The following is a 26117-nucleotide window of genomic DNA, read 5'->3' as shown; positions in this document are numbered from 1 at the left end:
ACTTGACTGTGAGCTTCTTGAGGCAGAGGGGTGGGGTACAGTTGTAAGCGTCTTAGTGCAGGGCTGGGTTTGAGAAGATCCTCAGTCCTTGTTTGTTGATCTAGAATTTGGTTTGGCAGGATTAGACCTGTACCCATCAGAATATATTCTGGGCTGTGCCAACCCCACGGTTCAGCAAAAGTGGTTGAGAAGGAACCCGCCACCAGTTGGGGAATCCCCCATGTCTGTGCTTGCTAAAGCGGCCACGTGGTTCCTGGACTCGTCAGGGAGTGCTGGGAACATAGGTCCACACTGGGAAAATCTCCTTATAGGATGGTGGGGCCGGAGACCTTTTTGTGTCCAAGTTGCACCGGTCTGAAGGTATAATTAAGTCCCTGGGCCCCTTTCCCCATAACTGGAGAATCCCCAAAGTTCTGTGGTCAACCTGTTTGACCAGTGACTGACCAATCCTGAGAGGAGAGACAAAAACACACAGCTTTATCCACGGACAAATCTCAGCACTTTATTCATCCCTTGGCAGGGAGAAGGGGGGCATTGCCCCAAGATAGTCAGCCAGCCGGGTGGAGTGGCTGGGATATGTGTTGTCTACCCAGAGAGTAAATACAGTACTGATTAGGCAGAAACAGGAAGGGAAGCAATAAGTTAAAAGCCACATAAGTTACGAAAAATAATACATATACTTTATATATCTTGTATCCCCACTGAGGATTTGCTCCCTTGGAAACCAATAAATAGGCAGCAATCAGCGCCCTTTTTGGGACTTCCGGGATGAGTATACGTCCGAGTTCCCTCCGGCCTGAGCGTCATTAGCCCTTCAGCGCCCCCCACAGGCATGGGGGACCTTGCGGTCTTGTTGGGGCCAAGGCCTAGGGGTACGATGTCCCGGAAAGTGAGATGAAGGAACGGAAGACTGGGGCTAGCGGAGGAGTGAGGCAAGGGACAGGGACGGAGCAGGGAGGGAAGGAGAGAGGGTGGGTGGTGGATTGGGTGGCTGGAGATGCCAGGATCCCCCTGCAAGCCTCAAAGGTGAGAGCCAAGACGAAGAAAGAGGAATGCTCCTCCCAGCACCATATCTTCTCTTTGGAGGCAGAATTCCTTTTTGGTTGTCAGTGGGGCTCCCCAGCCCAACCGGAAGGGCTCAGAAACTCCCAGACCTGCCTGGACTGTGCCTTCTTCATGGCCCCTGCTCGGGAGGCAGGGAAGTGGGTGTGGTGGGGAGAGGGGGCAGAAGGGGAAGAAAAGAAGCAGCTCTAACCCCACAGGTGCGGGGTGTTCCTGGGCTCCTCAGTAAATGCAAGGAAGGATGGAGGGGAGGGCCGGGCTGTTTGGCCTGATGGAGAGAGCAGGGACCCGGAGAGGTGGGATTCATGGGAAGTGGCCCAGGGTTTGGTGCTGGGGGTGGGGCTAGGGGTCTCCAGGGCCTGGTCTACCAAAGCCAGGTTTCAGGCTTGGGAAACACCTAGGCGTGGGGAGGGGGGTGTGGAGGGTGGGGGGCAGAGAGCTTGGATCCTGGGCAGGGTGGTGAACCCCAGGATGGCAGGGAGGAGAAGGGAGGGCCAAATTCCCCCGCCTGGTCTCAGGCTGCCATCTAGCCTCCCTCTCACAGGGGGTTTATCATGGCAAGAATAGCTTCTGGAGAAGGAGCCAGGAGCTGGCTGCGTAGCCTGTCCAGTTCTGACTGGCCCTCTATGAGGGCCCCACAGGAGGACGGAAGCTGCACAGACGTCTCTGGGTTGACCTCAGAGGTCCATGCTCAGGTCCCACACACCTGGGGAGCTTCCTCCCTTCACTCCCTAATACTGTCAGGTCTCTGGAGGTGCCCAGGTGGTGCGCGAAACCCAGGGGTGCTCAGCACTCAGTTTCCCCAGGAGCTCCAGATGGGGAGAGGGTGCCCAGGCAGTCCCCTCAGCCCCTGATTCATGGCTGGCTGGGGCTGGGTGAGCAAGGGCACCAGCCTCGGTCTTGAGGCAGAGGCAAGGTAAGGCTTGGTAAGTGAGTTTAGGGCAAGGGTTGGGCGAAAAGGGTCAAAAAAGGTTCCTTGGTGGAAGCCCTCTGTTTGGGGAGGAGCCTCAGAAGAGAAAGGAGGTGGAGAGAAAACTGACCCCCAGTTTCAGTTTACCTAGTCGGACCTCTGGCAAGAAGGTTAGAAGGGTAGGACTGAGATATTGAGATGGAGCGGCATGATTCTTAGTAGCTGGTGACAGCCCTGTACCACCCCCAGCCACCTACAGAAAAGCTGTCCTGGTTTTGAACCCTCCCCCTTTCAGTTCAGGATCAGGTTTGCCTCCCCGCCCAACCCAGAGGTCCCGAGCTGCTTGCGTGAGTCTAGCTGAAGTCCCTCCAGCTGCAGGGGGGCGACCTAGGCTCCGGGGCTCCAGCTGCCTTACTCTGAGACCTCTGACTCCTGCGACAGGAACTTCTCAGACATTTCGGTGATTTTGATCACAGGGCCTTTTCTGTTCTTCTTTTTCCGGGAGGGGGCTCTCGAAGGGCTAGACTTGGAGGCAGCTACAGGGAACATAAGGGGTGGGGCAGGGAAGGGGCTGGAGGTTGGGGGGCCACTTAAAATGACGCCTTTAGGGTCATGATTGCCCGCACCATATCCCCTTCCCCGCCATGGGTTCCTAGGGAAGTAGACTCACCGGTTCTGGATGTGGACTTCACCACGCTGACCATGGCGGCTGAAGGCAAGTCCATTCTGGGGGAGGACGGAAATGGGGGCATTTGAAGGGGGCCTGTGGCTCAAGCCCCCGCTGGGCCTGGGGGCCCTGGGGAATGGCAGGTGGAGGGCAATTCTTGGTTGTTATTCCCAGCCCCGGGTTGCCCTGCTGTGTGACTTTGGCTAGCCAGTTTGTCCTCTCTGGGCCTCTGTTTCTTCTCCCCTGCACAAACGGCTAACATTTACGGAGCGCTCAATTGTGACAGATATTTGTGTGCAGAATAGTATCAGTCCTCCCCACCATAGTCTGTGTCATGATCAGCCCATTTCCAGATAGGAAAACTGAGGATTTAATGAATGGGCCAAGGTCCCAGTTTGTAAGTGGCTGAGGCCGGACACGATTCCAGGTCTTCCTGGCTCATGGTATCCTGCTGGAGGCGGAGGCTGGCTTTGTGTGGGGCTGGCCCTCTGGTCCTGCCTTCCTGCGGCCCCACCCCGCTGGCCCCAGCCCTCACCGGCTCTCCTCGCCCTCCACCAGCTTGCGGTAGGTGGCGATCTCGATGTCCAGGGCCAGCTTGGTGTTCATGAGCTCCTGGTACTCGCGCAGCTGCCGGGCCATGTCCTGCTTGGCCTGGTGCAGGGCGGCCTCCAGCTGGGCCAGCTTGGCTTTGGCGTCCTGGAAGGCCAGCTCCCCCTGCTCCTCCGCCGCCTTGATGTTCTCCTCCAGCTTCAGGCACTGCAGAGGGAAGGGGTTCATGAGCACTGGGGGGAAGGAGAGAGTGGGCCCAGGAGCTGGCCTCTGCCCTCTGTGGGGGTGCGCAGGGCAGGGAGGGCTGAGCAACAGTGTTCTTGGGTGTGGCAGGGGGTCGCCTTGCAGCAGGAGGGAGTTCAGTTAGACCTTAGGAGACCCCTTCCAGAGGCCATGAAGGAGGGAAGATGCACAGCACCCAGAGGAGCCTGTCCCAGCTGTCCTGACAGGGCGGCGCCTCCTCTAAAGTGCTGGCTGGAAGCTGGGCTTAGGCTTCCAGCCCCTTCTTAGTACTGTTGGCCCAAGGCCTGGGAGGGAAGAGGTGGGCTCTGGGGGTTTGTGGTGGTGGGGCTCTGTATCGTTCCCACAGCCCTGGCCAGTTTACAGACCACCTTCACCTGTGACACTCACGCGGTCCTCACAGCCATCTTAGGAGGACAGGAGAGGAAACTGAGGCACAGAGCTGGTAAGTGACCTGTCCAGGGTCTTGCATGTACTCAGTGTGTGTGTGTGTGTGTGTGTGTGTGAGAGAGAGAGAGAGAGAGAGAGAGAGAGAGTGTGCCCTTGCACTCCTCCCTGCCTCACCCCCAGGTGGGTCCTCCAGATACTCACATGACTCTTGACGGAGAGGATCTGGGATCGAAGCTTCTGGATGCCCACGTTGAGGTCAGCGATCTCACTGCGGCTGCTCCGGAGGCTGTTCCCAAACTCAGCTGAGCAGGCAGACCGCTCCTCCAGCTGGAGGGCATGCAGGAGGTGACAGTGAGGGGCAGTTCACTGGGTCCCTCCCAGCACCCTTGCCCCTTGCTGCTCCTTTTTTCTCTCACCTCCCAGCCCCTCCTCTTCCTCTGCAGCCCTACACTCGCAGGCCAGCCTCGCCCTCCGACACCCACCACGCCCAGCTCTGGCTGGGCCCACCCCTGGCCTGGTGTTACTAGGTGGTGGCACCGTTGTGAGCTCCCGGAGGGCACGGACCCTGGCCTTTCCCCCACCGCATGGCCCCTCGGCCCCCGCAGTGCTGGGCTCTCACATTCTCCGTCGCCCCATGCTCCCCACTGCTCTCTCACAGACTCTCAGCGCTCAGAGCTGAAGGTGACTTCAGCCTTCCCTGGGTCGGCGCCTCCTGGGCTGGCAGCCTCCTGCCCCCTTGGTCAGCCCCACTCCGTCAGCCCCGAACCTGTCTCCGGGAGTAGGCCTCGGCTTCCTCCAGGCTGCGAGCCGCGATGGCGTCATACTGGACCTTCACCTCCTCCACGATGCCACTCAGGTCGATGTGGCAGCGGCTGTCCATGCCCACGGTCACCGACACGTCCTTCACTTGGGCTGCCAGGTCCTTCAGCTCCTGGCCAGGCACAGACGTGGGGGCTCAGGGCTGGTGGGTGGGGGGCACCAGACCCTCAGCCAGCCATGGTCCCTGCCTCCCCAGGGGGAGTGGCCCTCTCTGTGTCCCAGAGAGATGACCCAATGATAAGGCCTCCCTGCCATGCGCCCTCAGCTCTGACTTCTGGGAAGCAGTTGGCCTCTCCTGCTCATCCGCAGCTTGGCCTCCCTCTCTGGGTGGAGGGGACAGGGCAGCAAGGGACTCCTGCTTCCAGAGGCTCACTACAAGCCTATTGATTTCTCTTCAGTGTCCCCACCTCTCCCAGGGCGGGACACTTTCCTCCCGGCTGGTATGGCAAAGGTCCAGGAGGTCTGGCCCCTCTGCTCCATTATGGCTCAGTGGTGTGCAGCTTGGCCTCGCCCTCTGGATGGGAGCTCCCTGAGGGCCTGGGGAGCCACGGCCTCTCTGGGTCCCCCGCATCTGGAAGCAAGCAGCTCAGTTTGCATATTGGAATGGGAGCCCATGAGTGATGAGGGGCAGGAGTGGGGCTGTACTCCCTGCTCCCCTGCCAGGGGCAGAGGCCAAGGTGAGTTCAGGGTCACCCTGGAGGCTCGTTGCCCCTCCCCATCTGGCTGACCAGCTCGCCTGCAACAACGCAATTTGGCCTCAATATTTTCATCTTCTCCCCATCCTTTAGGATCCCTCTTTCCTCCTCCTCTCTGTCCATCTCTCTGCTTAGAAAATGCCAGCCCGCATCCTCAGAGAGCCCTGGAAGCGGTAAACTTCTCATTTCCCCCGGGGGACTCATTACAGGCCAGGCTCCGAGCTAAGTGCTTTCCCGCTATCCGCTGTCCTCGCCAGGCCCGCATGACCTCTCGCCCCAGGTTACAGAGAGGAAAGATGCAGCGGCATGGAGCGGTTAGGGAGACAGCTGTGGGCGCAGAGCAGGCCCCCAGAGGCCTTGCTGCTCCCATCAAGCTCCCCTAGAGGGGCAGAGACAGGAGCCGGAACCTGGGTCTGTCTTCCTAGCCCCAGCTTTTGGGCCTGAACGCTCAGGGGTGTGTAGAGAGGCAGGTGGGGACAAGGGTCTTCCTGAGGGGCTGCAGGTGTCACCTTTCAGGCCCTGGGCCGCTGCCCCCGGAGGAGCCGAACCACCCAGGCCGGGCCGGGCTGGTGCGGGAAGGAGGAGCGAGGGGCTGTGGCCGGCATTGTACTGGCAGAGTGAGTCAGGTGGCAGGGAGGGAGCCAGGCAGCCTGGGAGGCAGGGGTGGGGCCCACCTGGGGGAGGGAGGGTGTGGGGCACGCAATGACTCCTGCTGGTATTCACAGTTCACCCTGACCCTCACTTAAGTACTCCAGTCAGCAACTTTTGGCCAGTGTTCCCATTTTCCCGATTGCTTCATATACGTGTGTGTATTTATATATGCCATATATGTGTGTGGCTCTTCTTCTGTTTGTTTGTTTGAATCAGGATCCAAAGCAGATCCCTATCTCGCAATCAGTCCGTCTGTCCCTAAGTCTCTCTCTCTTTTTTTTTAAAGATTTTATTTATTTATTTGAGAGAGAGAATGAGAGAGAGAAAGCACATGAGAAGGGGGAGGGTCAGAGGGAGAAGCAGACTCCCTGCCGAGCAGGGAGCCCGATGCGGGACTCGATCCAGGGACTCCAGGATCATGACCTGAGCCGAAGGCAGTGGCTTAACCAACTGAGCCACCCAGGCGCCCTCCCTAAGTCTCTCTTATCCTATAGCTGTGCCTCCATCTCTCTCTCTCTCTCCCCTTCTCTCTCTTCTTTGCTATTTTCCGTACTGAAAACACTGGGTTGCTCGTAGCACCGCCCACAGTCTGGACATTACTGGCTGCCCCGTCTGCTGGTGTGGAACCCCGCTCTTCTGCCCCGGGCACGTCCTGAGACCTGGCAGCTGGGGCGGAGGCCTGCTCACGTCCAGGTTCAGTTTTTGTCTCATGACTGCATTCTGACCTTGGGTGCTACCTCTGGACCCCTCCTGACCCTCGGTCCGGCTTTATGTGCAGAGTGGCTGCGGTTGGTTGAGCCTCTGGAGTCTGTAGCAGCGAGGCTGGTGCTCTGACCCACAGCTTGTGCCCTGCGGGGTGGGCTGGGTCAGCTAGAGCCCCAGGGGTGGCTGCGGAGACCTGCTGAGGAAGGCCGCCCCTTCCCTGTCTGCGAGCTGCCTGACCCTGCCCACCCGCATCCCTGGTGACAAGGATCGGCTCCTGCAAAAGGAAGCCTGCTGGGGGCAACCTGTTTCCATCCCGGAGCGGACAGGACCCTGAGCCTAGTGGCCAACTGCCCCTTAAGGACTCCAGATGAAGGATTTTGGTTGATCTTCAAAAGAACTTAGCAAACATCTCTGGGCAAAAGCAGGGGAAGGCCCGGCCCCTTGGCAGAATAAGGTCGATGGTACCTACAGACTCATGTCCCACCTCTGCCGCCCGGGTCATGCTTAGAGACTGGCATTTCCCACATGGAACCAGGATCCCAGGCAGGCCTTGGCTGTGGACAGTTTGAGGAATGCAGCTTTGAGGCTTCCTTGGTCAACATGTTATGGGGGGGGTCAGTGGGCATAGAGAGTTCCAGAGAAAGCCCTTTAGCCCAGGCCTGAGGTGGCATTTGTTATGGGCCAGGAAAAGGCCAGGGCATTGTCAGAATGCACTGGAGCAGGGCTTCTCCTAGCAGGGAGAAGGGATTGGCAAAACAGAGCTGATGGAGCAGCCTCGGATCCTTTCTGGAAGGAGGCAGGGTCAGTGTGAGCTTGGTAAACAGGAGTAGGAAACGGAGGGTTTAGAACATCCGTAGGCCTGTTCAGGCACGCCGGCCCCCGCTGGGCCGCAGAGGGTATAATGATGCCAGCTTGTGTTCAGCTACTACGGGACAGGCCCTCCAGGTTGGCAAGAATTGAGCCAAGGTGAAGTTTAAATCTCTTCAGAGCCTGAGCCTGAGGAGACAGCCGTGGGTGGGACCACCCTCTTTGTGGTCTCTGGGTCAGGGGAGGCAGTGACCCTGAGGGGTAATTTAGAGCTGCTCGGTAAAATGTAGTGCTTAATGGCACCAGGAGCTGAATACTACCCCTTCTTAGTAGCTGTGTAACCCTGGCCAGGTTTTAAACCTCTCAGAGCCTTTGTTTTCTCATCTGTAAAACGGGTATGATTATCAAATTGAAACCAGCTAACATTTATTAATACTTACCATGTACCAGATACTGTTCTCACTGCTTTAGGATATATTAACAAAATAGATCCTCACGACAGGCCAGTGAGCTAGGCTCTATCATTTTCCCCATTTTACAGATGGGAAAACTGAGATATATATAGAGAGAACGTGCTAGGGTTCACACAATGACTGAGCCAGGATCCAAACCCAAGCTGCTCTAAAGTTTGTGCTCGCCTAATCATGACCCCTACCTTTATAGGGTTGCCGTGAGGAGTAAATGAGATTACACCTGGAAAGCAGTTCACACAGTGCCTGGGGTAGAGTAAGTGCTCAGTAGATAGTAGCTAAGGACACTATTGTTGTAACAGGTGACGAAGCTGGGGTGAAGGGTCCAGGGGCCGAGCAGCCTCCCTGGCAGTACGAAGGCGGGCGCCAAAGCAGCTTAGACACACCAGGCTCCCTCTGCAGGGAAGGGCATTCTGGGAGGTGCAACCGGCTGCGGAGGGGGGTTGTCGGGAGATCGCACAGCTAATCTCCCTGGAATGAGAGCTGATGGGTGGGGCAGGTGGCATTCTGGCTGGATGCAGCCAGGCCCCCAAAGCACCTGGGAGCTGGCGTGTACCTTGGAAGCTGAGGGGAAGTGTGAGCCCCGGGGTCCTCTCACCGGCTTGTGTCTCTGGAGGTGGGGGGCAGAGGGGTTCCCCGGGAAGCTGCGGTGTATCCGTGAGGCCCTGAGCAGCCCATGGCCATTGGCTTCTGAGAATTTATCCTGGCCATGTGCATGCGTGTGTGTGTGTGTATGTGTGTGCAAGAGGAAAGGGCTGTTTTCTGAAATGCCAAGGTGGGCCTCCACAGCTGTGCTTTTCTGACCTGGTATCTGCTCCAGAGTTGAAACTAGAGTGTCCAGCCCTCCTGGGGCTACTCACGTCCTGCCATGTTTTTCCTTCACCTGAGGTAGCCATGGCTGGCACCTTCTTTTGCTGAGCCCTGCTTGGTCCCATGTGGTAGCCACGAGCCGTATGAGGCTGTGGGCACTTGAAAGGTGGCAAGTCTGAATTGAGATGAGCTGTAGGTGTAAAATGCACACTGATTTTGAAGACTTGGCATGAGAAAAAGATTGTAAGACAGCCTATTAATTTTTTGTACTGGGCGCCTGGGTGGCTAAGTCGGTTAAGCATCTGCCTTCAGCTCAGGTCATGATCCCAGGGTCCTGGAATCGAGCCCCGCATTGGACTCCCTCCTCAGCAAGGAGTCTGCTTCTCCCTCTCCCCTCCGCTTGTCCTCTCTCTCAAATAAATAAATAAAATCTTAAAAAAATTTTTTTTTTGGTATTGATTACCTGCTGACTAATCACATTTGGATATATTGGGCTGAGTAAATTGTATTATTAAAGTGAATTTGGGCGCCTGGGTGGCTCAGTTGGTTAAGCGACTGCCTTCGGCTCAGGTCATGATCCCAGAGTCCCTGGATCGAGTCCCGCATCGGGCTCCCTGCTCAGCAAGGAGCCTGCTTCTCCCTCTGACCCTCCCCCCTCTCATGTGCTCTCTCTCTCATTCTCTCTGTCTCAAATAAATAAATAAAATCTTAAAAAATAAATAAATAAAGTGAATTTTTTCTGTTTCTTTTTTTAAAATGTGGCAACTAGAAAAAACAATTACATGTGTGGCTCACTTTGTATTTCTCTTAGTGCCAGCGTAGAGACCCACTGGTGTGGGGACTTTTTAGCATAGGGTCAGGGCCGCCTTCTCAGCTTGCAGCGCTGCCTGAAGAGAGACGCAAACCTTATGACCTGACACCAACTTGGCGCCTTGCTGCCCCCAGAGTAATCATCCCTGCGCCATGCACCGAACAACCCCACGTCCGCAGCGGTCCCGTTTCTCCGCAGCACTGCCATACCTTTACCCTCTCTGTACCGCCCGCCCCCCCAGTACCCCCAGGAGCCGCCCATCACACTTAGAATAAGATCCAAACCCCGACTCGGGGCCCAGGGCCCTCTGTGAGCTGACCCCAGCCAGAGCTCTTCCTTCCCCCCTTCGTCACCAGACTCACTCCTGCCCTTGATGCTTGGCCCTCCTTCTGCCCGAAGCCCTCTCAGCTCTCCACTGGGCTGGCCCTCCCCAGGCTGGGCCTTCCCTCTCTTGTACCTCCTCTGAGATGCCCCCTGACCTTGACTTTCCCCTCCGCTCCAGCACTACCACATCATCGGGTTCTGTGCAGCCCGGCCCTTTTCACCCTCCCAAATGATCTTGCTGAGATGTTTGTTGACTTGCTTATTACCTGTCTCCCCTTTTAGCTCAGTGGCAGCCCCTGAGAACATGGACTTTGCCCATCACACTCACTGCTATATTGGTGCCAGGCACCCAGCGGGGGAGCGATAAACATTTGTTACCCGGATGAACGGATTTAGTCATCAGCAGAACCCGATGAGCCTGGTATTACGACTCTCCCCATTTTACAGATGAGGAGACTGAGGCAAAGAAAGGAGAAATAACTAGCCCAAAGTCACAGAAACGGAAAAGAAGATAGAGCCAGGATTGGGGCCCAAGGGCTGCTAAATCCAGATGGAGCAGGGGCCACGAAGTTTTGTGGGGGTGACTCCGGCAATGCCCACGCCTATGGCTGGCCATGCCTGGCCTACCTCCAGTTAAGTCTCCACGCCGGCTGGGCCGCTGTCCTGGCTGGGAGCCAGAGCCCAGTGCGGATTCTGAAACATTGGCCCTGCTGCCGTCTGCCTGGCTCCACAGGGAGTGTGGGCAGAGGAACTCCTAGCCCACTTCTCAGGCCGGTCAGTGGGCCGGGTGCCCTGCGCAGCCCCAGAGGGCTCGGCCGGGGGCGGGAAGCTTCTTAGGGCGGCGGAGGTCCTGGTCCGCCTGGAAAGGCTACCTTCCTGCTGCTCCCCAGGGTTGCGCTGTTCTCTCCGCCAGGCCACCTCCCATGGCCACAAACAGGTCTCAGGCCCATGGAAGCCCCCGCCGGGGGCCGAGCCTGCTGGAGAGCAGTGTGGCCCATATGCAGCTATGAGGCCCAATCTCCCTCTGCACAGGACGAGGCCGCCAAGCTGTGGTCAGCAACCCCTAGGGCCACTTTAGCAGACCTCTTCATTTCATTTTTATTTTTTTTAAAGATTTATTTGAGAGAGAGAGAGAGAGAGAGCAGAGGGAGGGGCAGAGTAAGAGGGAGGGAGAGAATCTCAAGAGGCTCCCTGCTGAGCGCGGAGCGGAGAAGGGGCTCGATCCTACGACCTTGAGATAATGGCCTGAGCCAAAACCAAGAGTCAGATGCTTAACCTTAACCGACCAAGCCACCCAGGTGCCCCCATTTTAGCAGAACTTTTTGATGGCCGTGATGACTTTGACCCCTGCTCTGATCTTGGCTGCAGGGCCATAGTTTGGCACCAGCAGTTTGCGGTACACAGACTGCCAAGTCCTGCCGTCCCCACAGTGGCTCGGCCTGCTTCTAGGTCACCTGCAGCTTCTAGGAGCCCCTCTAGCTCCTGGCTCCCGAAACAGGGGATGTGGTGCCCGGGGGCAGAGCGGAGGGGAGGGGAGCGTCCGCAGTCAGCAGCAGGGCTCATCTGTGGACTGACCTGGCCGTGGGCTAGGCCTTGTGGGGTCATGGTCCCCCCAGGCTCAGGCAAGGACTTAGGGACACAATCAGAAAGGGATCCGGAGGCTCCTCTGCATTTACTGGGTCCTTTTTGTTCTGGCAGAAGCTAGCATTGTCTGGGAACTCAAGAATCTGACCACAGGTCTTCTCTGCCAAACAGGGGAGGGCCAAGGGCATGTCCGTCCGTGCTAGGCCTGTGGGTGCCTGCCATTTAGGCTGCAGGTATGGGGAGAGATGAGTTCAGTAAGAACAGCTCTTCAAGGCCCCCTGGTTCCCTGTCTCTCAGGCCACTTCCCAACCCTTGCCTGGATGCACCGGCCCCCGACATGCCCTCCGCACCCCAGCACACTCAAAGAAACAGGTCCTCCTTGAGCATGAGGCCTCTTGGGAACTTGCCAGTCCTCCATGAATGGAGGGATGAGGGGACGTGTTGGGTTATTGATTGCAGCGCGAGAAGGGGTTGGGAGATTGTTATGTCTGTGTTATGTCTGTAATGACTGCCGAAGGTTCCATGCCTCACTGGACATCCTTCCCTCCCCTGCATCCCTTACCTGCGGACGAGTCAGCTCTTGGTTCCGTGGGACACTGGTCTCATTTTCTCACCTGCTCATAGATGTTTTTCATCAGCTCCATGAAGCTCTGCAAGCCTTTTAACTTGGTTTCCAGTTCAGTCCGACGAAGGCACTCTGCATTCAGGTCCTGGGGGTGGGAGCAGTGGTGAGTGCCAGGGGAGGGGGCGTCTCAGGGCGGGAGTGGGGTGCTCATCTTCCTGAGGGAGATGGGGGTGACTCCCAAGGGAGCCCTGGCTCAGTGCCTGGGAGAAGCAACAGGGTGAGGACAGGTACCCATGTCTGTCTGTCGTCCCGGGACTTAAGCCTCTGAGGGCTTTGCTTGGGGAGACTGAGGGAACGAGGGCAGAGGGTCCATGAGGATGGAGCCCCTGGGGCAGGCTGGGCAGGCTACCTTCTTCAGCTGGACGAAGGTGAACTCCATGTCTGTGCGCTTGGAGGTCTCCTCCTCATACCTGGGAGGGGGGGAGGGAGCGAGGCAGCGGCAGAGAGAGAAAGAGAGAGAGAGGCTGCTCAGCTGCAGGTGGCAGGAGCTTGGGGTATGATTAACCCTCTGGAGTGGGGCTCAGGGCCCCTGCTGTCCCATTTGGTGCCTTATGCCAATTAGAAAAAAAGTGGCCTTTGCCTCGGTGGATGCAGCCCCTCATCTATGACACATCCCTTCTAAGCCCATGACACCATTCTGTCACTCCTGGATGATCAGCCAGTTCTCTCCCAGGGCTCGTCTGTCCCCTTCCTGGCTCTTCCTCATATCCACCTCCTCCTGGAAGCCTCTCCTGATTGCGCAGCCCTGTCTCCCTAACTTTGTTCTCTCATCTTTTCCTTATCTCCTCCCCCAAGAATCTCCATTTCCTACAAGCCGTGCCTTTGGTTGAATCTGCTCCGAGCTGTCTGCTCACGGCCCATCCTCTCCCACCTCCCCGCCTCCCCTCTGCATTGCTAGCTGGTAGGACACCATTCCATCATGTTCCCTCCCAAGGCGAGAGTGTGGACCTTGCAGTCAGATAGACCCACAGTGTGTTCTTGGGCAGGTAACTGCACCCCTCTTTCCTCGGCTCGCCCGTCTGTTAGGGGTGTGTGTGTGCACGTGCGGGGGTCGGACCAAGCCCACCCCTGGTACAGTGACAGGGCTGCATAGTTGATACTCCACAAAGGTGGGTTCCTTCTCTTAGCTTTGCCTCCTCCTTTCTCTGCTCCACCTTGTGTTTGGAACAAGGACACTGTTGGACGAGAGACGGCATCTCTGGGTCTCTGACCTTCACCCCTTGCTCTAATCAAACCTCTGTCTTGGCCCTCCCCGGGGTGGGTGTCTACCAGCACAGACTTCTTGCCCTCAGCCCTGCCTGCCTCCATGGATGTGGGGATTCTGTGGCTTCCAGGGAATGCCTGAATCACTGGCGGCTCTAATTATAGTCGCCTGCCTGCCCCGCTCCCTGACCTCATGGCAGGGGCAGCGTCACCCTTCGCCCACGTCAGCTGGCTGGGCCTGCTGCCACTCAGGCTTTGCTTGCCACCAGGCTTTACCTGAGAAGCTGAGGGGAGCAGGCCCCAGCTAAGAGCCTGTCGGGCACTGGGTCTCTGAGACTCAGTGTGCTTAGCGCACGGACTCCTGGCTGCTGCTTTGGCTTCCCAGAGTCTGCAAGGGGCTCTCAGGATGTGGGTCACGGGCATGGTGTGGAGGGTGGGCCAGGGGGACTGGTCTGCAGTCTGGGGCCTACCAGAGCCAAAAATATGCCCAGGAAGCTTTTCTTGCTCCCTTTTCTGTGCAAGTGGGCTCCAGAGCCCCACTACTTGGGTTTAGGTCCTGGCTCCTTGCTAACTAGCTGTGGGACTTTGGCTAAGCTGCTTGTGCGTGCCTCAGTCATGACAATAGTGATGTCACGAGGGTTATATAAGTTAATACACGGAGTGTTTACAACAGTGCATGGCACCTGATAAAGCTATTATTATTACCTGAGCTCTGCTCTATCTAACATCAGGCTCTGGCCCTCATTCCCTCTGCCTTGGCCTCTAGCCTTTCTGGAGACAAACCATGGGAAGCCTCATGGCAGAGAGAGCGGATGGTTCTCTGCACTTCCATCCCAGACTTCCCACTGGGAATTTGGTGACCTCTGAGGACTTCCCTGCCCTGGGGGTGGGGGTCTAGAGAGCCCCAAGCTGAGAAGCCCCTCATTGGCTGGCCCTCCCTGTGTAAGCCCAGTGGTCAAGGCTCTCCCCTTCTCCCCTCCCATCTGGATAGCAGAGTTCTGCCTGCTTGGGGGCAGGACCTTGGAGAGAGCTGTCCGGTGGGGGTTCTCTGAGGTGTCAAACCTCCTCCTTACCCCTCACTGTCCTTCCAATCCTTTTGTATAGCCTTCCCTCCTCCCATTTCACCAACTCCACTGGATTTCAGCCCTAGTTCACCCCCTCCACCAGAAGCTCTTGTGCAGTGAACCTCCTGCACAACAGTATATGGCACCCTCTAGTCACTTGCTATGTGGCCTTGGGCAAATGATTTCCTCTTGTGGGGCCTCTGCTTCATTCTTAATAGATACAAGGGTTAGCTAGCTGATCCTTGGGGTTCTGGCTACATCAAAGCTTTTGGAAGTCTCTGTCATTATAGAGACTTAGGTAAATGCTATCTCCCCCACTCCACTCCTAATCCCCTGCCAGTCTGCCAGCCGCCAGTTCCCAAACCCATTCTCAGCCCTTTTCAGCTTGTCACACCCACCCCGCCCCCCCCCCCCCCCACTTGTTTATTTCTAGGAGTGAAGCTGATCTCATCAGCCTTGTACGGGCAGGGCACACCCCTCCCTGTCAGGGCTTGGCCTGGCGTCTCCTGGCTCCTGGGGCCCCCCAGGCTCTACATAGCCAGGCTGCAGCTTTTCTGGCTGTGGCCTGTGGATCTAGAAGCCCTCCAACCTCACCTCCCCCAAGCCTGGTGGGTTTCCTACCCAGAGAGGGGAAGAGAGGCTCTGAGCCAAAATAGCAAGCTCAGGCCGCAGATGGAAACCAGGCAACAGGCCAATGGAGGAGGCTGAAGCAGATTAAAACAACAAGCAGTGTTTGTACAGAACTTCCAGTTACAAAGTGCTTCCATGGATGTGATCTGGCTGGGCTCATGGGAGCAGCCTTCTCCCGCGGCTGGCTGGGGTTACGGATGGGCTTAGCGCACATGGCTGTGTGACTGAGGACAACTCCCTGCCCTCTCTGGGCCTGTGTTTCCTTCCCCATGAAAGGATGATCCCAGGCCCCCATCCAGCCATTCTCTGGTTTTTTGAGAGCCAAAGAGCTGCCAGACATCAGTGAAACCACTCTTGGATTCTGGTGTGCCAACACGATTCCCCTCATCATGGTCAGATGTTGAAGCTAGGCAGCTCGGAACGGGCAGTGAGGTTCCCCATGGGTTTCTGTTAGGAACTGGTAAGGCGGGCTGGGGGAGAGGGCCCCTTGGCCATGGAGGGGCCCAGCTATGAGGAGGAGCCCAGGCCAGGGCTGCAGATCATGCTTGTTGGCCAGAAAGTTCCAGATAGATCCACAGATGAGGATATTGAAGCCCCCAGAGTGGGGAGAACTTGCCACGCGACCATCTCTGACTATGGCCTGAGCAGGGGAGGTCATAAGGAGAGGTGGTGGGCAAGCTGAGCCACAGCGCAGAACTGGACTCCTGACAGGCTGCCCCAGTCCCTTGGCTGCTCCCAAGACTGCAGGCCTCACCTTGGGTTGGCAGAGCTTGGTGCTGGGCCAAGCGCTGGAGGAAGGGAGGGGAGGGGTTCAGGCACATCCCACCCTCCCTCACCCAGGCCGAGGGCCTCCTCAAAAGGACACCAGACCAGAGGAAGGAGCGCAGGGACACAGCCTCTCTGCTCGGTCTCAGCTTCCATGTCCTTGAAGCTCTTCCTGCTGTCTAGTCAGAGATGTCACCTGTCCTCTGAGGGACCCAAGCACCTGGTCTGCCTCTCCTCACTGCCCAGTTCAGTTCAGCAAGCCTGTGTCAAGGACTACTGCTAGCCTTCTACGGGGTAGAAGAGTTGCCGTTTATGGTGGCTGGGCACCATGCTGAGCTCCCCACTTCCTCCTCACGGCAGCCTCAGGATGGCTCAGCACCATCACTCCCACTCCGCACAGGGGGATACTGAGGTTTGGATGTTGAGCCGCTTGCCCGAGGTCACAGAGCTAGTGAGGAGTGGAGGCCAGGAGTGAACCCCTTCCAGTCTGTGGGCACCTCACAGGCTGGGGCTGTGGTTTTTCATCTCTCTAGATCCCAAGGCGACCACTGAGGTCAGGCATGCATTACCTACAGGGGATTGCTTCTTTATTCCGACAGACCCCCCGCCCCCCGTTCTGCCCCCTGCCTTCCCTTTCCAGCCCACTCGAGATCAAATTTCCAAACATCTGTTGTTCTAGCTGGTGACAATCTCCCATTGCCAGTGGGATGTGTGGGCGGGAGCAAGTGTGTTTATGGGCACGGGAGGAGGGGACAGGGCACAGGGACTGCAACGGTACCCAGGGCCGGCAAGCACAGGGCTTAGCTGTCGTCAGCATGAGACTGACTTGGTTGCCAGGGGCACTATTTGGGAGGGTTGCTGTGGGTTCACGGCCATCTCCTCCCCATATTTAGAATACTGGCTGGCACATAGTAGGTCCCCAGTAAGCACGTCTGTAGTCAAGAGATGTTCTTTAAGGATGTTTTCTCGTTTTCTGGCTTGGGTGCCCGGGGCCTTGCATCCGGGTGCAGGTTGGTTCCCACCCTCGTTCCCTGCCCACAGCCCCAGTGGGGCGCACCCTACCTGATTCGAAACTCCTCGACCTTCTGGAGCACCTGCAGCAGGTTGGCCTCCAGCTGTCCCCGCTCCTGGCTCACTTTGAGCAGCTCCTCCTGCAGCCGGCCCTGGTACTCCTCATAGAGGTGCCCGAGGTCAAAGGTGCCGGAGTCCTGGCCTTGCAGGAAGCGCCAGCGGGTCTCCAGCAGCTGGTTGCGCTGCTCCAGGGCCTGCACCTGGGAGAGCAGGGGAACGGCGGTGAGAGGGCCTGGCGCGGACAGGTCGGGCGCGGAGGCCCCTGGACAGCCAGCTGGCCCGCATGGGGGCCTCCCCGGGCAGTGGCGGCTCATCTGTTCTGCGCTCACCCGCCCCCGGGCCCTCACTGGGCGCAGCCGGATCACATCTCCAACTGCGGATGGTTCACACAGAAGATGGCAAGATAAGGAGGGAATCAGAAAGGGGTGGAGCCAATTAGCCAAGGTTTCTTCGGGGAGGAGCAGGGCCCAAGAGAGGAGGGAAGGGGCTGAGTGGGCCCATGAGGTGACAGGCCCTCCATGCCCGCCTGGGGCTTGGTTGGGAGATCCCAGGGAACACAGGGTGTCAGAGGCCTGTCTGCCGTCCCCCCCACCCCCACCCCCCCAACCTGACAAGCCTAGTCTCATCTTGCCGTGGAAGCTCAGCAGTGCAGGGCCTGGCGAGGACTTCATTGTTAATGCTCCAGACAACCCTGGACTTGTAGCCTCTCCAGGCCTCAGTTTCCCCAGCTAGAAGTCGGGGCTGACACGGCCTGGCCCTGGCCGCCTCTCAGGGCTGTCTGGGAGAGGAAGCTGGGGCCGTGCTCTGGAACAGTAATACTAGCAAGTGTTTATGCGTTCCCTGCTGTGAGCCAGGCCTCGTTCTAGATACTAGACATCTTCGCCTCATTAGTCCCCACGTCCTGATGGGCTAGGTGTAGTTGTCCGCCGCACTTTACAGAGAGGCCAAATAACTGGCCCAAGGTCACAAAATTAGCAAGTGGCAGAGCCAGGTGTGGAATCCAAGGCAGTGGGGGTTTAGACTCTTTTAACCCCCACAACATGGGGCTCTGTCTGTGGCTGGAGTCACCGCGGGCCCTGGGACCCACCTGCCCTTCCTGGACTGACGTCTGCCTCTAGTTGGGGCCGGCGTTGCCTTGAGGGTGACAGCGGGGAGGGCTCTGGGCACAGCTGCTTCTCTCAAACTGCCTCCTTCCCTCTCTCCTGTTCACACTGCTGCAGGGCCTCCCGCGGCTCCCGGCCCAACCACTGCACGCTGTCAGGATCCCTCTTGAATCCTCTCCTGCCCTCCACCCAGTCCAGCCCAGGGCAGCCTGGGGGGCCCCCTGCCTCTGCCCAGGCTGCCTGTTCTCTCCAGGCTCCAGCCTTCCTCTGACTGTCCTTTCTACCATCCCCGTCCCTCCCCGTTTGCGCTCCCAGCTCCCCTCCTGCAGGAAGCCTCCAAGAATCGGAGCTCAAGGGAACCCTGCTGGCTCATTGGGGGAGGGTGGGGGGGAAACATGCGACTCTTGACCTTGGGGTTGTGGGTGGATTTGAGCCCTGCATTGAGTGTAGGTAGAGATTACTGAAATAAATAAACTTAAAAAACAAAAAAAAAAGAAAAGGAAAAGAAAAAGGATCGCAGCTCAGAAGAAGGCCCCCCCTCCCTTCCTTCTGAGGTCCTCAGTTTATGCTCCTCACTTGTCCGGACCTCCCACCCTCCCCGTCAGATGGGGAGCCACCTGCTCTCTTCTTGGGATCCCTACCACTTGGTGCCCACGTCAGGGGCAGCTGCAAGAGACGGCTGGGTCCTGGCTCCTGGGCAGGCTGTGGTCACGAGGGTGCTGTGACAAACAGCCCCGGGGTGTTCCCCAGGCTGCTGGCTGCCCCCTGCCCGCTGATGGCTCTAGCTCTCACGATCACGGCTGAAAGAGCCAGAATCATAAGCAGGAGCCTTTCAGGTCACTGGTTTGTACTCTTCATCTACAGAGGGCGAGGTGAGGGCCCAGGGCGGTCAAGGGACTTGGTGGCCAAGCTTCTCAGGCAGGCCCACCTGATGGCCGCTGCCCACTCTGGACCTTCATGGACTCCCTGTTTCTTTTGAATTTGGGGGCCAGGTGGGCCCTCCTCTTTCTTCCTGCCCTGCCCACATTCTTGGGTTTTCCTGTGACACCCTACCATCCTTGAGAAGTCCCCTTTGACGTTCACAGTAGACAACGCCAGCAGGAACCCTGGGCCATGGCCTTGTGGGCTTGTCATCGCCCTGCTTAGCTCCCATTTGTGCTGGGACGTTCAGCTCACAGCCAACCTAAGCCTACAGTCTGCTGTTGTTACAGCCAAACAGGTTCCGTAGGGATGGCAGTCAAGAGGGTTTCTGTCCTACCGGCGTGTGTGAGAGGGATGTCTGGTGGGGGAGATCCTTGCTCACTCCACCTTCCTTCCGATTTGACAAGCCAGGGCCCTGTGTTTACATTGAGGGTGAGGTGAGAGGGGAGATGTGAGGCTCCCTCCTCCACCCATAAGCAACAAAACACCCTTTACACCAGGAAGTCCTTCCCTTAGTCTCACCTCAGTTTCCTATGCTTCAGTACCAGCCGCTGGGGAATGGTGTGCGTTTGGCCAGCCAGTCCAGCCAGTCCAGCCAGAGAGCACTTTTGGTTGTGAGACATGGGGCAGCCCTTTCCCCTGCTGCTGTGTGTGTGTGTGTGTGGGGGGGGGGGGGGGTTAGTTTCTTGTTGTCTCAGTGGGTGGGGATGGAAAGTCACCCCTATCCAGGACCTTCCCAGCACAAGGCTCCTCCCTCTCTGGAACAAAGGCCCGGGGAGGGCTGGGGAAGCAGTTAATCGCTCTAACCTATCAAGGCTGCTGATCACTCACCTCTTAGTGCCCTTCCTCCCCGTTCTGACTGACCCCCTGCCCTGAGATCATAGGCAGCACTCTAGGAGGGGCCTCAGAGAGCAAACCCCTGGTCTACCTGCCTCCCGTTTTACAGGGGAGGAAACTGAAGCCCACAAACACAGAACTCACTGTGACCCAGCCCCACCGCCCAGCTGAAAAGCAGGCCCAGCCCGGGGTGGGGAGAGATGTGCTTTCTGTATTGGGAACCGAGCAGCCCCAGGCAGCTGGAGCTCCTGGCTGGGGGCTCCCCAGGGAGGGAGGCCTCAGACGCTGGCAGTGACCCCCCGGGGCATGGGGGGTGGTTGTCGGTTATCAGACCCTCCCGCCAGCAGGCACCTGCTGCGTGGTCGTTCCGGTGACTTCCAGAGGCCGCACAGGCCCACGGGAAGACATTGTGCCCATCCCTCTGTCCCCGGGCCTTTCACTGCCCCTCTTAGGTCCCCTTTCCACAGCCTCCTCAGGTGGGCTGCTGGCGGTCCTTTCTCTTGTCCCATCTCCATTCCGTCTGCGGTCTGCACGTGCCTCTGTGGGATGGCACTGCAGCCTTCTCCCGGCCTGCCTCAACCTCCCCTCCTACTGCTGCTACTCTCTCCCCCTCCTCTCAGGGCTGTGCCCCTACCCCCCCTGCCTCTGGCATGAGCTCAGGGCCGTTTACAGAGCAGGAGCAGAGCAGGGAGGCGGAATCTGAAGCTCAGAGAGGGTAAGTGGCTTGCTCAAGGAAACACAGCCTGCAGAGGGAAGACCCAACATGGCTCCAGGGACCCTCGGCCGACTCCTGGGGATCAACACCCCCATCCTCCTCTTCCTCCTTCACTTCCTCCTTCTCCTCCTCAGTGTGCTCTGATTTCTCTTGGGGCCTCAGAGGGCCCAGAGGGGACGAGGAGTTGAAGGGCCCCTGTCTGTTTCTTCCCTTTGCCTAGAGCCCCCCAGGCCTGCGCTGGTTATGGCTTCTTGCCCCTGGGCCCATACAGTTCTTTCCGGCCCCGGCCCCGTGTACCACTGCTACCCACGAAGCTCTCCCACCCTCTTCTCAGGCTCTTCTCAGGCTCCTGCCTGCAAGGGGCCACCTAGGTTCAAGAGCTCCCCGGGCTGGGCGCATTTATGATATTTTTTATTTAACAAACAGAACCCACCTGGCACATGGTAAGTGCTTTTTAAATGCTTTTCAAAAATTATCCCATTTGATCCTGACCAGCCCATTACACGGATGCATACTGAGAAGCAGAGAGGTCAAATAATTTGCCTGAGATTAAACAGCTGGTCAGAGGTAGAACCCGGATTCAAGTCCAGGAATGGGGTTTTTCCCTCGGGCCCTTGAGGCCTTTACAAGGAGACAGGGAGGACATAAGTTAACAGACTGAGCTAACGACCTTCTCTGTAGGGTTGGTGGATCAGCTGGGGCTCTTTGGCCCCAGCGATCAGGGTCCCCAAGAGGCGGGCACCCATGGCTCCAGCGTCCTACCCTGAAGAGCATCTGTCTCAAGGCCAAGGCTCTAGGGTTGGGAGGCTCTAGTTCTGCGAAAGACCTCAGAGGGTGTCGCCCTGGCCCCCGGGCACCGGACCCCAGCCCCTTGGGCCCCCTCCCTGTGCCTACATATCTTTCCTGTCCCCAAGGCCAAGGCACAGGGTGGTATCAGCCCTGGCGTTCAGAGAGAAAAGCCGCCCATCCGAGCCAAATTACATAGCTCATGAAGCATTCCTTTTAAGGGATTAAAGCGGTTTCGAGAGGAGGTGGCTCTGCAGGGACCTGCCTCCCAGGGCAGCAGGCTGTTTTCCTAGGGCACACAGCCCAGCAGTGCAGGGCTCTGCACAGCCGGCCAGGCCCGGGGCCGGGGGAGGGAACGCGCCACCTCAGTGGATAGTTGTCCTTCTCCAGCTGTCATTTCCCCTCCTCATGCCCCGACCCTGGTCACACCCTAGGTGCAGGTGCAGGAACGCTGGTCTGGGCACATGAGTAGGGGGGAGGGGAAAACAAACCCACAGACCTGAGTTCAAGTCCAGACTGTATGCCTGGTGGTAGTGTGACCTTGGGCAAGGCACTTAACCTCTGGGATGCTGTCTCCTCATCTCTACAGTAGGGGAAATAGCCACTGGGGAGTGTGGCCGTGTAAGCCAATGACACACATTTGCAAAGTTCCTGCAGAGAGCTGGGCACAAGCAGATGCTCCATACGTGTTACCTTCTTCCCTCTGCCCCTCTCTATGGATGCCCGCCTTACAGGGGACCCTAGCAACATGCAGGGGAACACCAAGGCAGGGGGACAAATGCAGACAAAGACCAGGGTGAGGGCAGAAGGATGGGGCTCCGGTGTACTGAGTAGGAGGGAGAAGTTGAGTTTTCCTCATCTGTTAAATGGGCATAAAAGGACTTCTTTCATAAGGTTGTTGAGGGAAACTGAGGTAACTATGTAGAGCATCCAGTACGGTGCCTGGCATGTAGTTAGCAATTAATGCAGCTGTTACTCTTATGATCCTTGTTTCTGGGCAGGGCAGGGGGGCAGAGCTGGGAGGGCCGATCTGGAGAGGTCTCTTGGAGGAGGTGAATGAGGAGTGGGCTCGGGGTGGGCAGGACTTTCTCAGAGCTCTTGAAACCAATGCCCTGGGGTGGAGGTGGACAGGAGTGCCTCACACCAGCATACCGGCCACGGCAGTGGGGTACAGGAAGTCTGGGTGCTGGGGACTCACTCCCTCTCTCCTGTGGGTGCCGGGGAGGCCTGGCTGCCTGTCTGCTTCTGACTCGCAACACCGATTCTCTACATTCCTATCTCCTGACATGCTACTGCGGCATCCCTAATCCAAAGCCTCCTTCTGGAGGCTCCAGGTGCCCCTTTGGCCCTGCTGACACTTCTGACCTCCGGAAGCTGAGCAGGGCCAAGGCCTGGAAAGGAGGGCGGACCCTTGGGAGCTCAGCTCCTCTGTCCGCCTGCCTTGGAGTCGGACGGCAAACCATGTCTCCATCAGCCATTCCTATGAGGGGGTATCCTCCTGGCCACACTTGGAGCTCCTCCCTAGTGTCCGCCTAGCGGGACAGTGACCCCAAGCCACGAAGCACATTATTACCCAGACATCCCTCAGAGCCATCCCGGGGCCTCTTTCTCCCCCAGTGCCAATCCTGGGGACTTCTCTCGCCAGCTCTCTGTTCAGAGCTAGCCTGCCGGCTCCTCATTGGCTGGGGTCAGGGGTGTGGCATGACGCTCCAGAAATACAGAGCTTAGCCACCTGCCCAGGTCTGAAGGTCCTTAGTTTTCAGTTATCAAACCCTTCTGCCAGCAGGCGTCCTACTTCAGGCGCCACCCCCCTACTTCAGCTCACCTTGCCAATCAGGGAGGCAAATTTATCATTGAGGACCTTCATCTCCTCCTTCTCCTGGTTCTTCTGCTGCTGGATGGCTGGGTCCACTTTGAGGTCCAGGGGCACCAGCAGGCTGGGGTTCACGGTTACCTTGGGGATGGTACCAGGTGCCTTGCAGCCTGTGAAGCTGCGGGAGCTGAAGCCCGGCCCGGGGGTCCCGCAGCTGCCCCATCCCGAGGTCCCAGGCCGGGGGCCGCCCGCAGGGGTCACCTCACAGCTGCTAAGGCTGCTGAAGCCAACGACGCAGGAGTGGCAGGCCATCGCGGCCCCCGGGCCCGGGACGCGGGAGGGCACGGGGGTGTGAGTGAGCCTTTGTGGGGTGGCAGGCAGCTGGCTCTGGTCGCAGGCAGGGCAGGCTGGGGACTGAGGAGCAAACACCTGTCCTACAGTGCTCATTAGCTCCAGGAGGGCGGGACGCCTCCCAGCCTGACCAACCTGTTAGATGATGCGATCCTCCTGCCCCTCCCCCGGCACCACGCACACATCTCCTCCCTGGGGCCTGAGACTTGCCTGCTTGAGGGGGCTGTTCACAGGCCCCCCTATCGAGCTGGGTCTGGCTCCGGGGAGGGGGGCGGCGAGGCTGGGCTGGCTGGCGGGCTGGGTGGGGGTGCGGTGGTGGCAGAGTAAGCACAGACCCCAGGAGGAAGGAGAGAGAGGCGTGCAGAGAGCACCTCTCTCTGCAGACCTCACTGCATACCTGAAGGCTGACGTATCTGGGCTCACATACTTCTGGAAAAGATGAGGCAAGCGCAGGCCGTGCGCTCCCAGAGTGCAGGGCAGCCGTCCTGGGCGGCGTGCCATCTGGCACTAGGAAACAACACCTTTTTATTTATCTTCTAGCTGCCTAAGAGTCTCCCTGGCTTATCTTCTCTTCCTGTCTTCCCCCCCTCCCTTCCTTCCTTTGACCTCGGGTTTATTGAGCACCTACTAGCACATCCCACTGTCTCAGAGGCTGGAGAGGAAATAGATGGCCAAGACCAAGAGCCCTTGGCTTTGGACAGGTGAGACTCGGGCTCCAGACTCAGCCTGGCTGCTTGCTCCTGGGGTGACCTCAGGCAGGTCAGCTGACTTCTGTGTCAAGGATGGAAAGGCGCCCCCCAACCCCCGCCATGGGAGGCAGCGTATGCACAGAACTTAGTGGAGGGCAGGACACGAAGCCCTCGGTGAATGGTGGCTAAGACCTGGGGCCTGCCTGTGGGGGGATGGCGGGGCTTGCATGCAGCTCTTCCTCAAGGGCTATGGGAAAGGGTCCCTGACCCCCATCCACCCCCTTCCCTCCTTTCCTCTGTCCTCCCTTCTCTTTCCCCTGTTTCATCTTAAGAATGAAGGATCTATAGAAAAGATGCCACGTGGTTCCCACAGAGCTTCAGGTGGGGCGGCAGAAGGTTCAGTGAGCCCACAGTGTCCCCTCCATCCCACCTTCCCTCGGTTCCGGAGGCCCCTCTCTCTCACTTCCGTGGTCACTCGCTCTCTGGGGCCTGCTCTTCCTTCCTCCCTGGCCTGATGTCCCTGGATACTCTTGCCCTGGCCAGCTGGCCCTGTGTGCCCTCCCTGGGCCTGGCATGCCACTCTGGGGTGGTGGGGCCACAGCAGGGAGAGACTCAGGTGGTCAGGGGTGGAAGAGCTCTCGGCCCCTCTGGGACTGGAGGAAGAGACAGGCTGGAGATGGGGAGCCACTGCCCCAATCACGTGGCCCAGTCCAGGCCTCCCGCCTCCCAGGCCAGCCCTCTTTCCCACAGAGTGGGTACTTCTGGCTCCCCAGGGCACAGCAAGCTGTCCCGAGACCGAGACTGTATCCTGAGCCTGAGTCCCCGGCATCAGGTACTTCTGAGTGACCAGGTCACTGTGATGGTGTCTGTGTCCCCCACTTCTGACACATGCTGCCCCATTCTCCACTCAGCACCCATTGCCTGGCCCACCCCAGCCTCCCTGACCTGGTATCTGGATGGCATGTGGTTCACCTCAGTGGCCTATCCTCCCCCACCCCGGCTGCCCATGCGTGCTCTGTGGGGATAGGGGAGGCAGGCAATGGCTGACATGTCAGGTATGTCCCCGATGCTTTATCTGGATTAGTTCCCTTAGTCCTTATGACACTCGAGGTGGACAAGTTAGTTCTCATCAGCCTCAATTTACAGAGGAGGAAACAGGCTCAGAGGGGGTTAAGTGCCTGTCTAAGGTCATATCGTTTATCAGGGATAGATTCGAACGCAGACCATTGGAGTTATGAGCCCTCCCTCTTATCTTAGCCTCTAAGCCTGGAGACCCCAGAAAGGGCAGTGGGGACACAAGAGGAACTGTCTTCTCGCTGCCCGGGCCTTGGCTGTACCTCCTCATTTTCTCTGAGCTGATGCCCCAGTTCTCAAAAGCGCCTCTGCATCACTGAAGTCTGCTGTTTCTTGCTGACTTGTGCTGACATCTGTCAGCCTCTGAGTTGTAACAAGTCACAGTTAATGGCCGAGCTTCACGGCCGGCATGCCAGGGCCGTCTCTGGGGCCCTCGAGCACTGCATGGCCTTCCTTGGGGTGGCCGGGCCTCTTGGAGGCATGGAGGGGGTGGGACATGGGTCCTGCTGTCTTCTCTCTGGCCCCGCAGTCTCTCTTGGGTGCAGTCCTGGAGGTGTCTTTGGCTGTCACAGCTCTGGCTGCCGAACAGGAAGGGCAGCGGAAAAGCTCTGAACACAACTCCTGGAAGCAGCCAGCCCCTCCGCCTCCGCCCGCCTCTCTCCCTTCCCTCTCCGAGCTCCACCCACACCAGCCTCTAGCCCCACGCTGACATCCTTGGGCGGGGGGACAACTGTACAGGACCCTGCCTCTCCAACCTCACTGGGGACCCGATGTGACCCTCACCTGGCCTTGGTTAGGAGCCGAACCACCTAGGGTTTCAAGCCTCCCAGGGATCAGGAAGCCTGGCAGGGGAGGGGTTGGGAGAGGGGAAATGGAAGGTGGGTGGAATTTTCAGTCTCTGTGGGGATGCTCAGGTACCTGGACAGTCTCCACACCCCTCCTAGATGTACTCACAAACAAACCTACTTTGGGTTTC

At 58.2% G+C, this 26117-nt stretch overlaps 1 protein-coding gene across 4 annotated transcripts; it reads right to left on the bottom strand.

Annotated features, from left to right (window-relative positions):
* Window positions 1–485: 485 nt before the first annotated feature.
* On the bottom strand, window positions 486–25723 carry KRT80 (keratin 80). Of its 4 annotated transcripts, XM_064591215.1 has the most exons (11): window positions 25405–25723; window positions 23776–23885; window positions 23040–23168; window positions 16844–17052; window positions 12469–12529; window positions 12109–12204; window positions 4585–4749; window positions 4020–4145; window positions 3175–3395; window positions 2643–2698; window positions 486–2508 (listed from the first exon to the last, which is right to left on the bottom strand). In XM_064591215.1, exons 3-11 carry the CDS (start codon window positions 23079–23081, stop codon window positions 2384–2386), a joined length of 1101 nt encoding a protein of 366 aa, XP_064447285.1. In that variant the 5' UTR covers window positions 23082–23168; window positions 23776–23885; window positions 25405–25723; the 3' UTR covers window positions 486–2383. The 4 variants fall into 4 exon arrangements, with proteins under 4 accessions (XP_064447285.1, XP_064447283.1, XP_064447284.1 ...); XM_064591213.1 differs by lacking the exons at window positions 23776–23885; window positions 25405–25723 and having other exon boundaries at window positions 486–2561; window positions 23040–23748; XM_064591214.1 differs by lacking the exons at window positions 23776–23885; window positions 25405–25723 and having other exon boundaries at window positions 486–2543; window positions 23040–23747.
* Between the last annotated feature and the right edge of the window lie 394 nt (window positions 25724–26117).

Source organism: Mirounga angustirostris, unplaced genomic scaffold (genome assembly GCF_029215605.1).
Source record: "Mirounga angustirostris isolate CCGP_5_RB_7025 unplaced genomic scaffold, mMirAng1.0.hap1 SCAF_5, whole genome shotgun sequence".
Classification (NCBI taxonomy): Eukaryota; Metazoa; Chordata; class Mammalia; order Carnivora; family Phocidae; genus Mirounga; species Mirounga angustirostris.
Note: the sequence above shows the minus strand (reverse complement) of the source record. Positions and strands in the feature narration are given on the sequence as shown.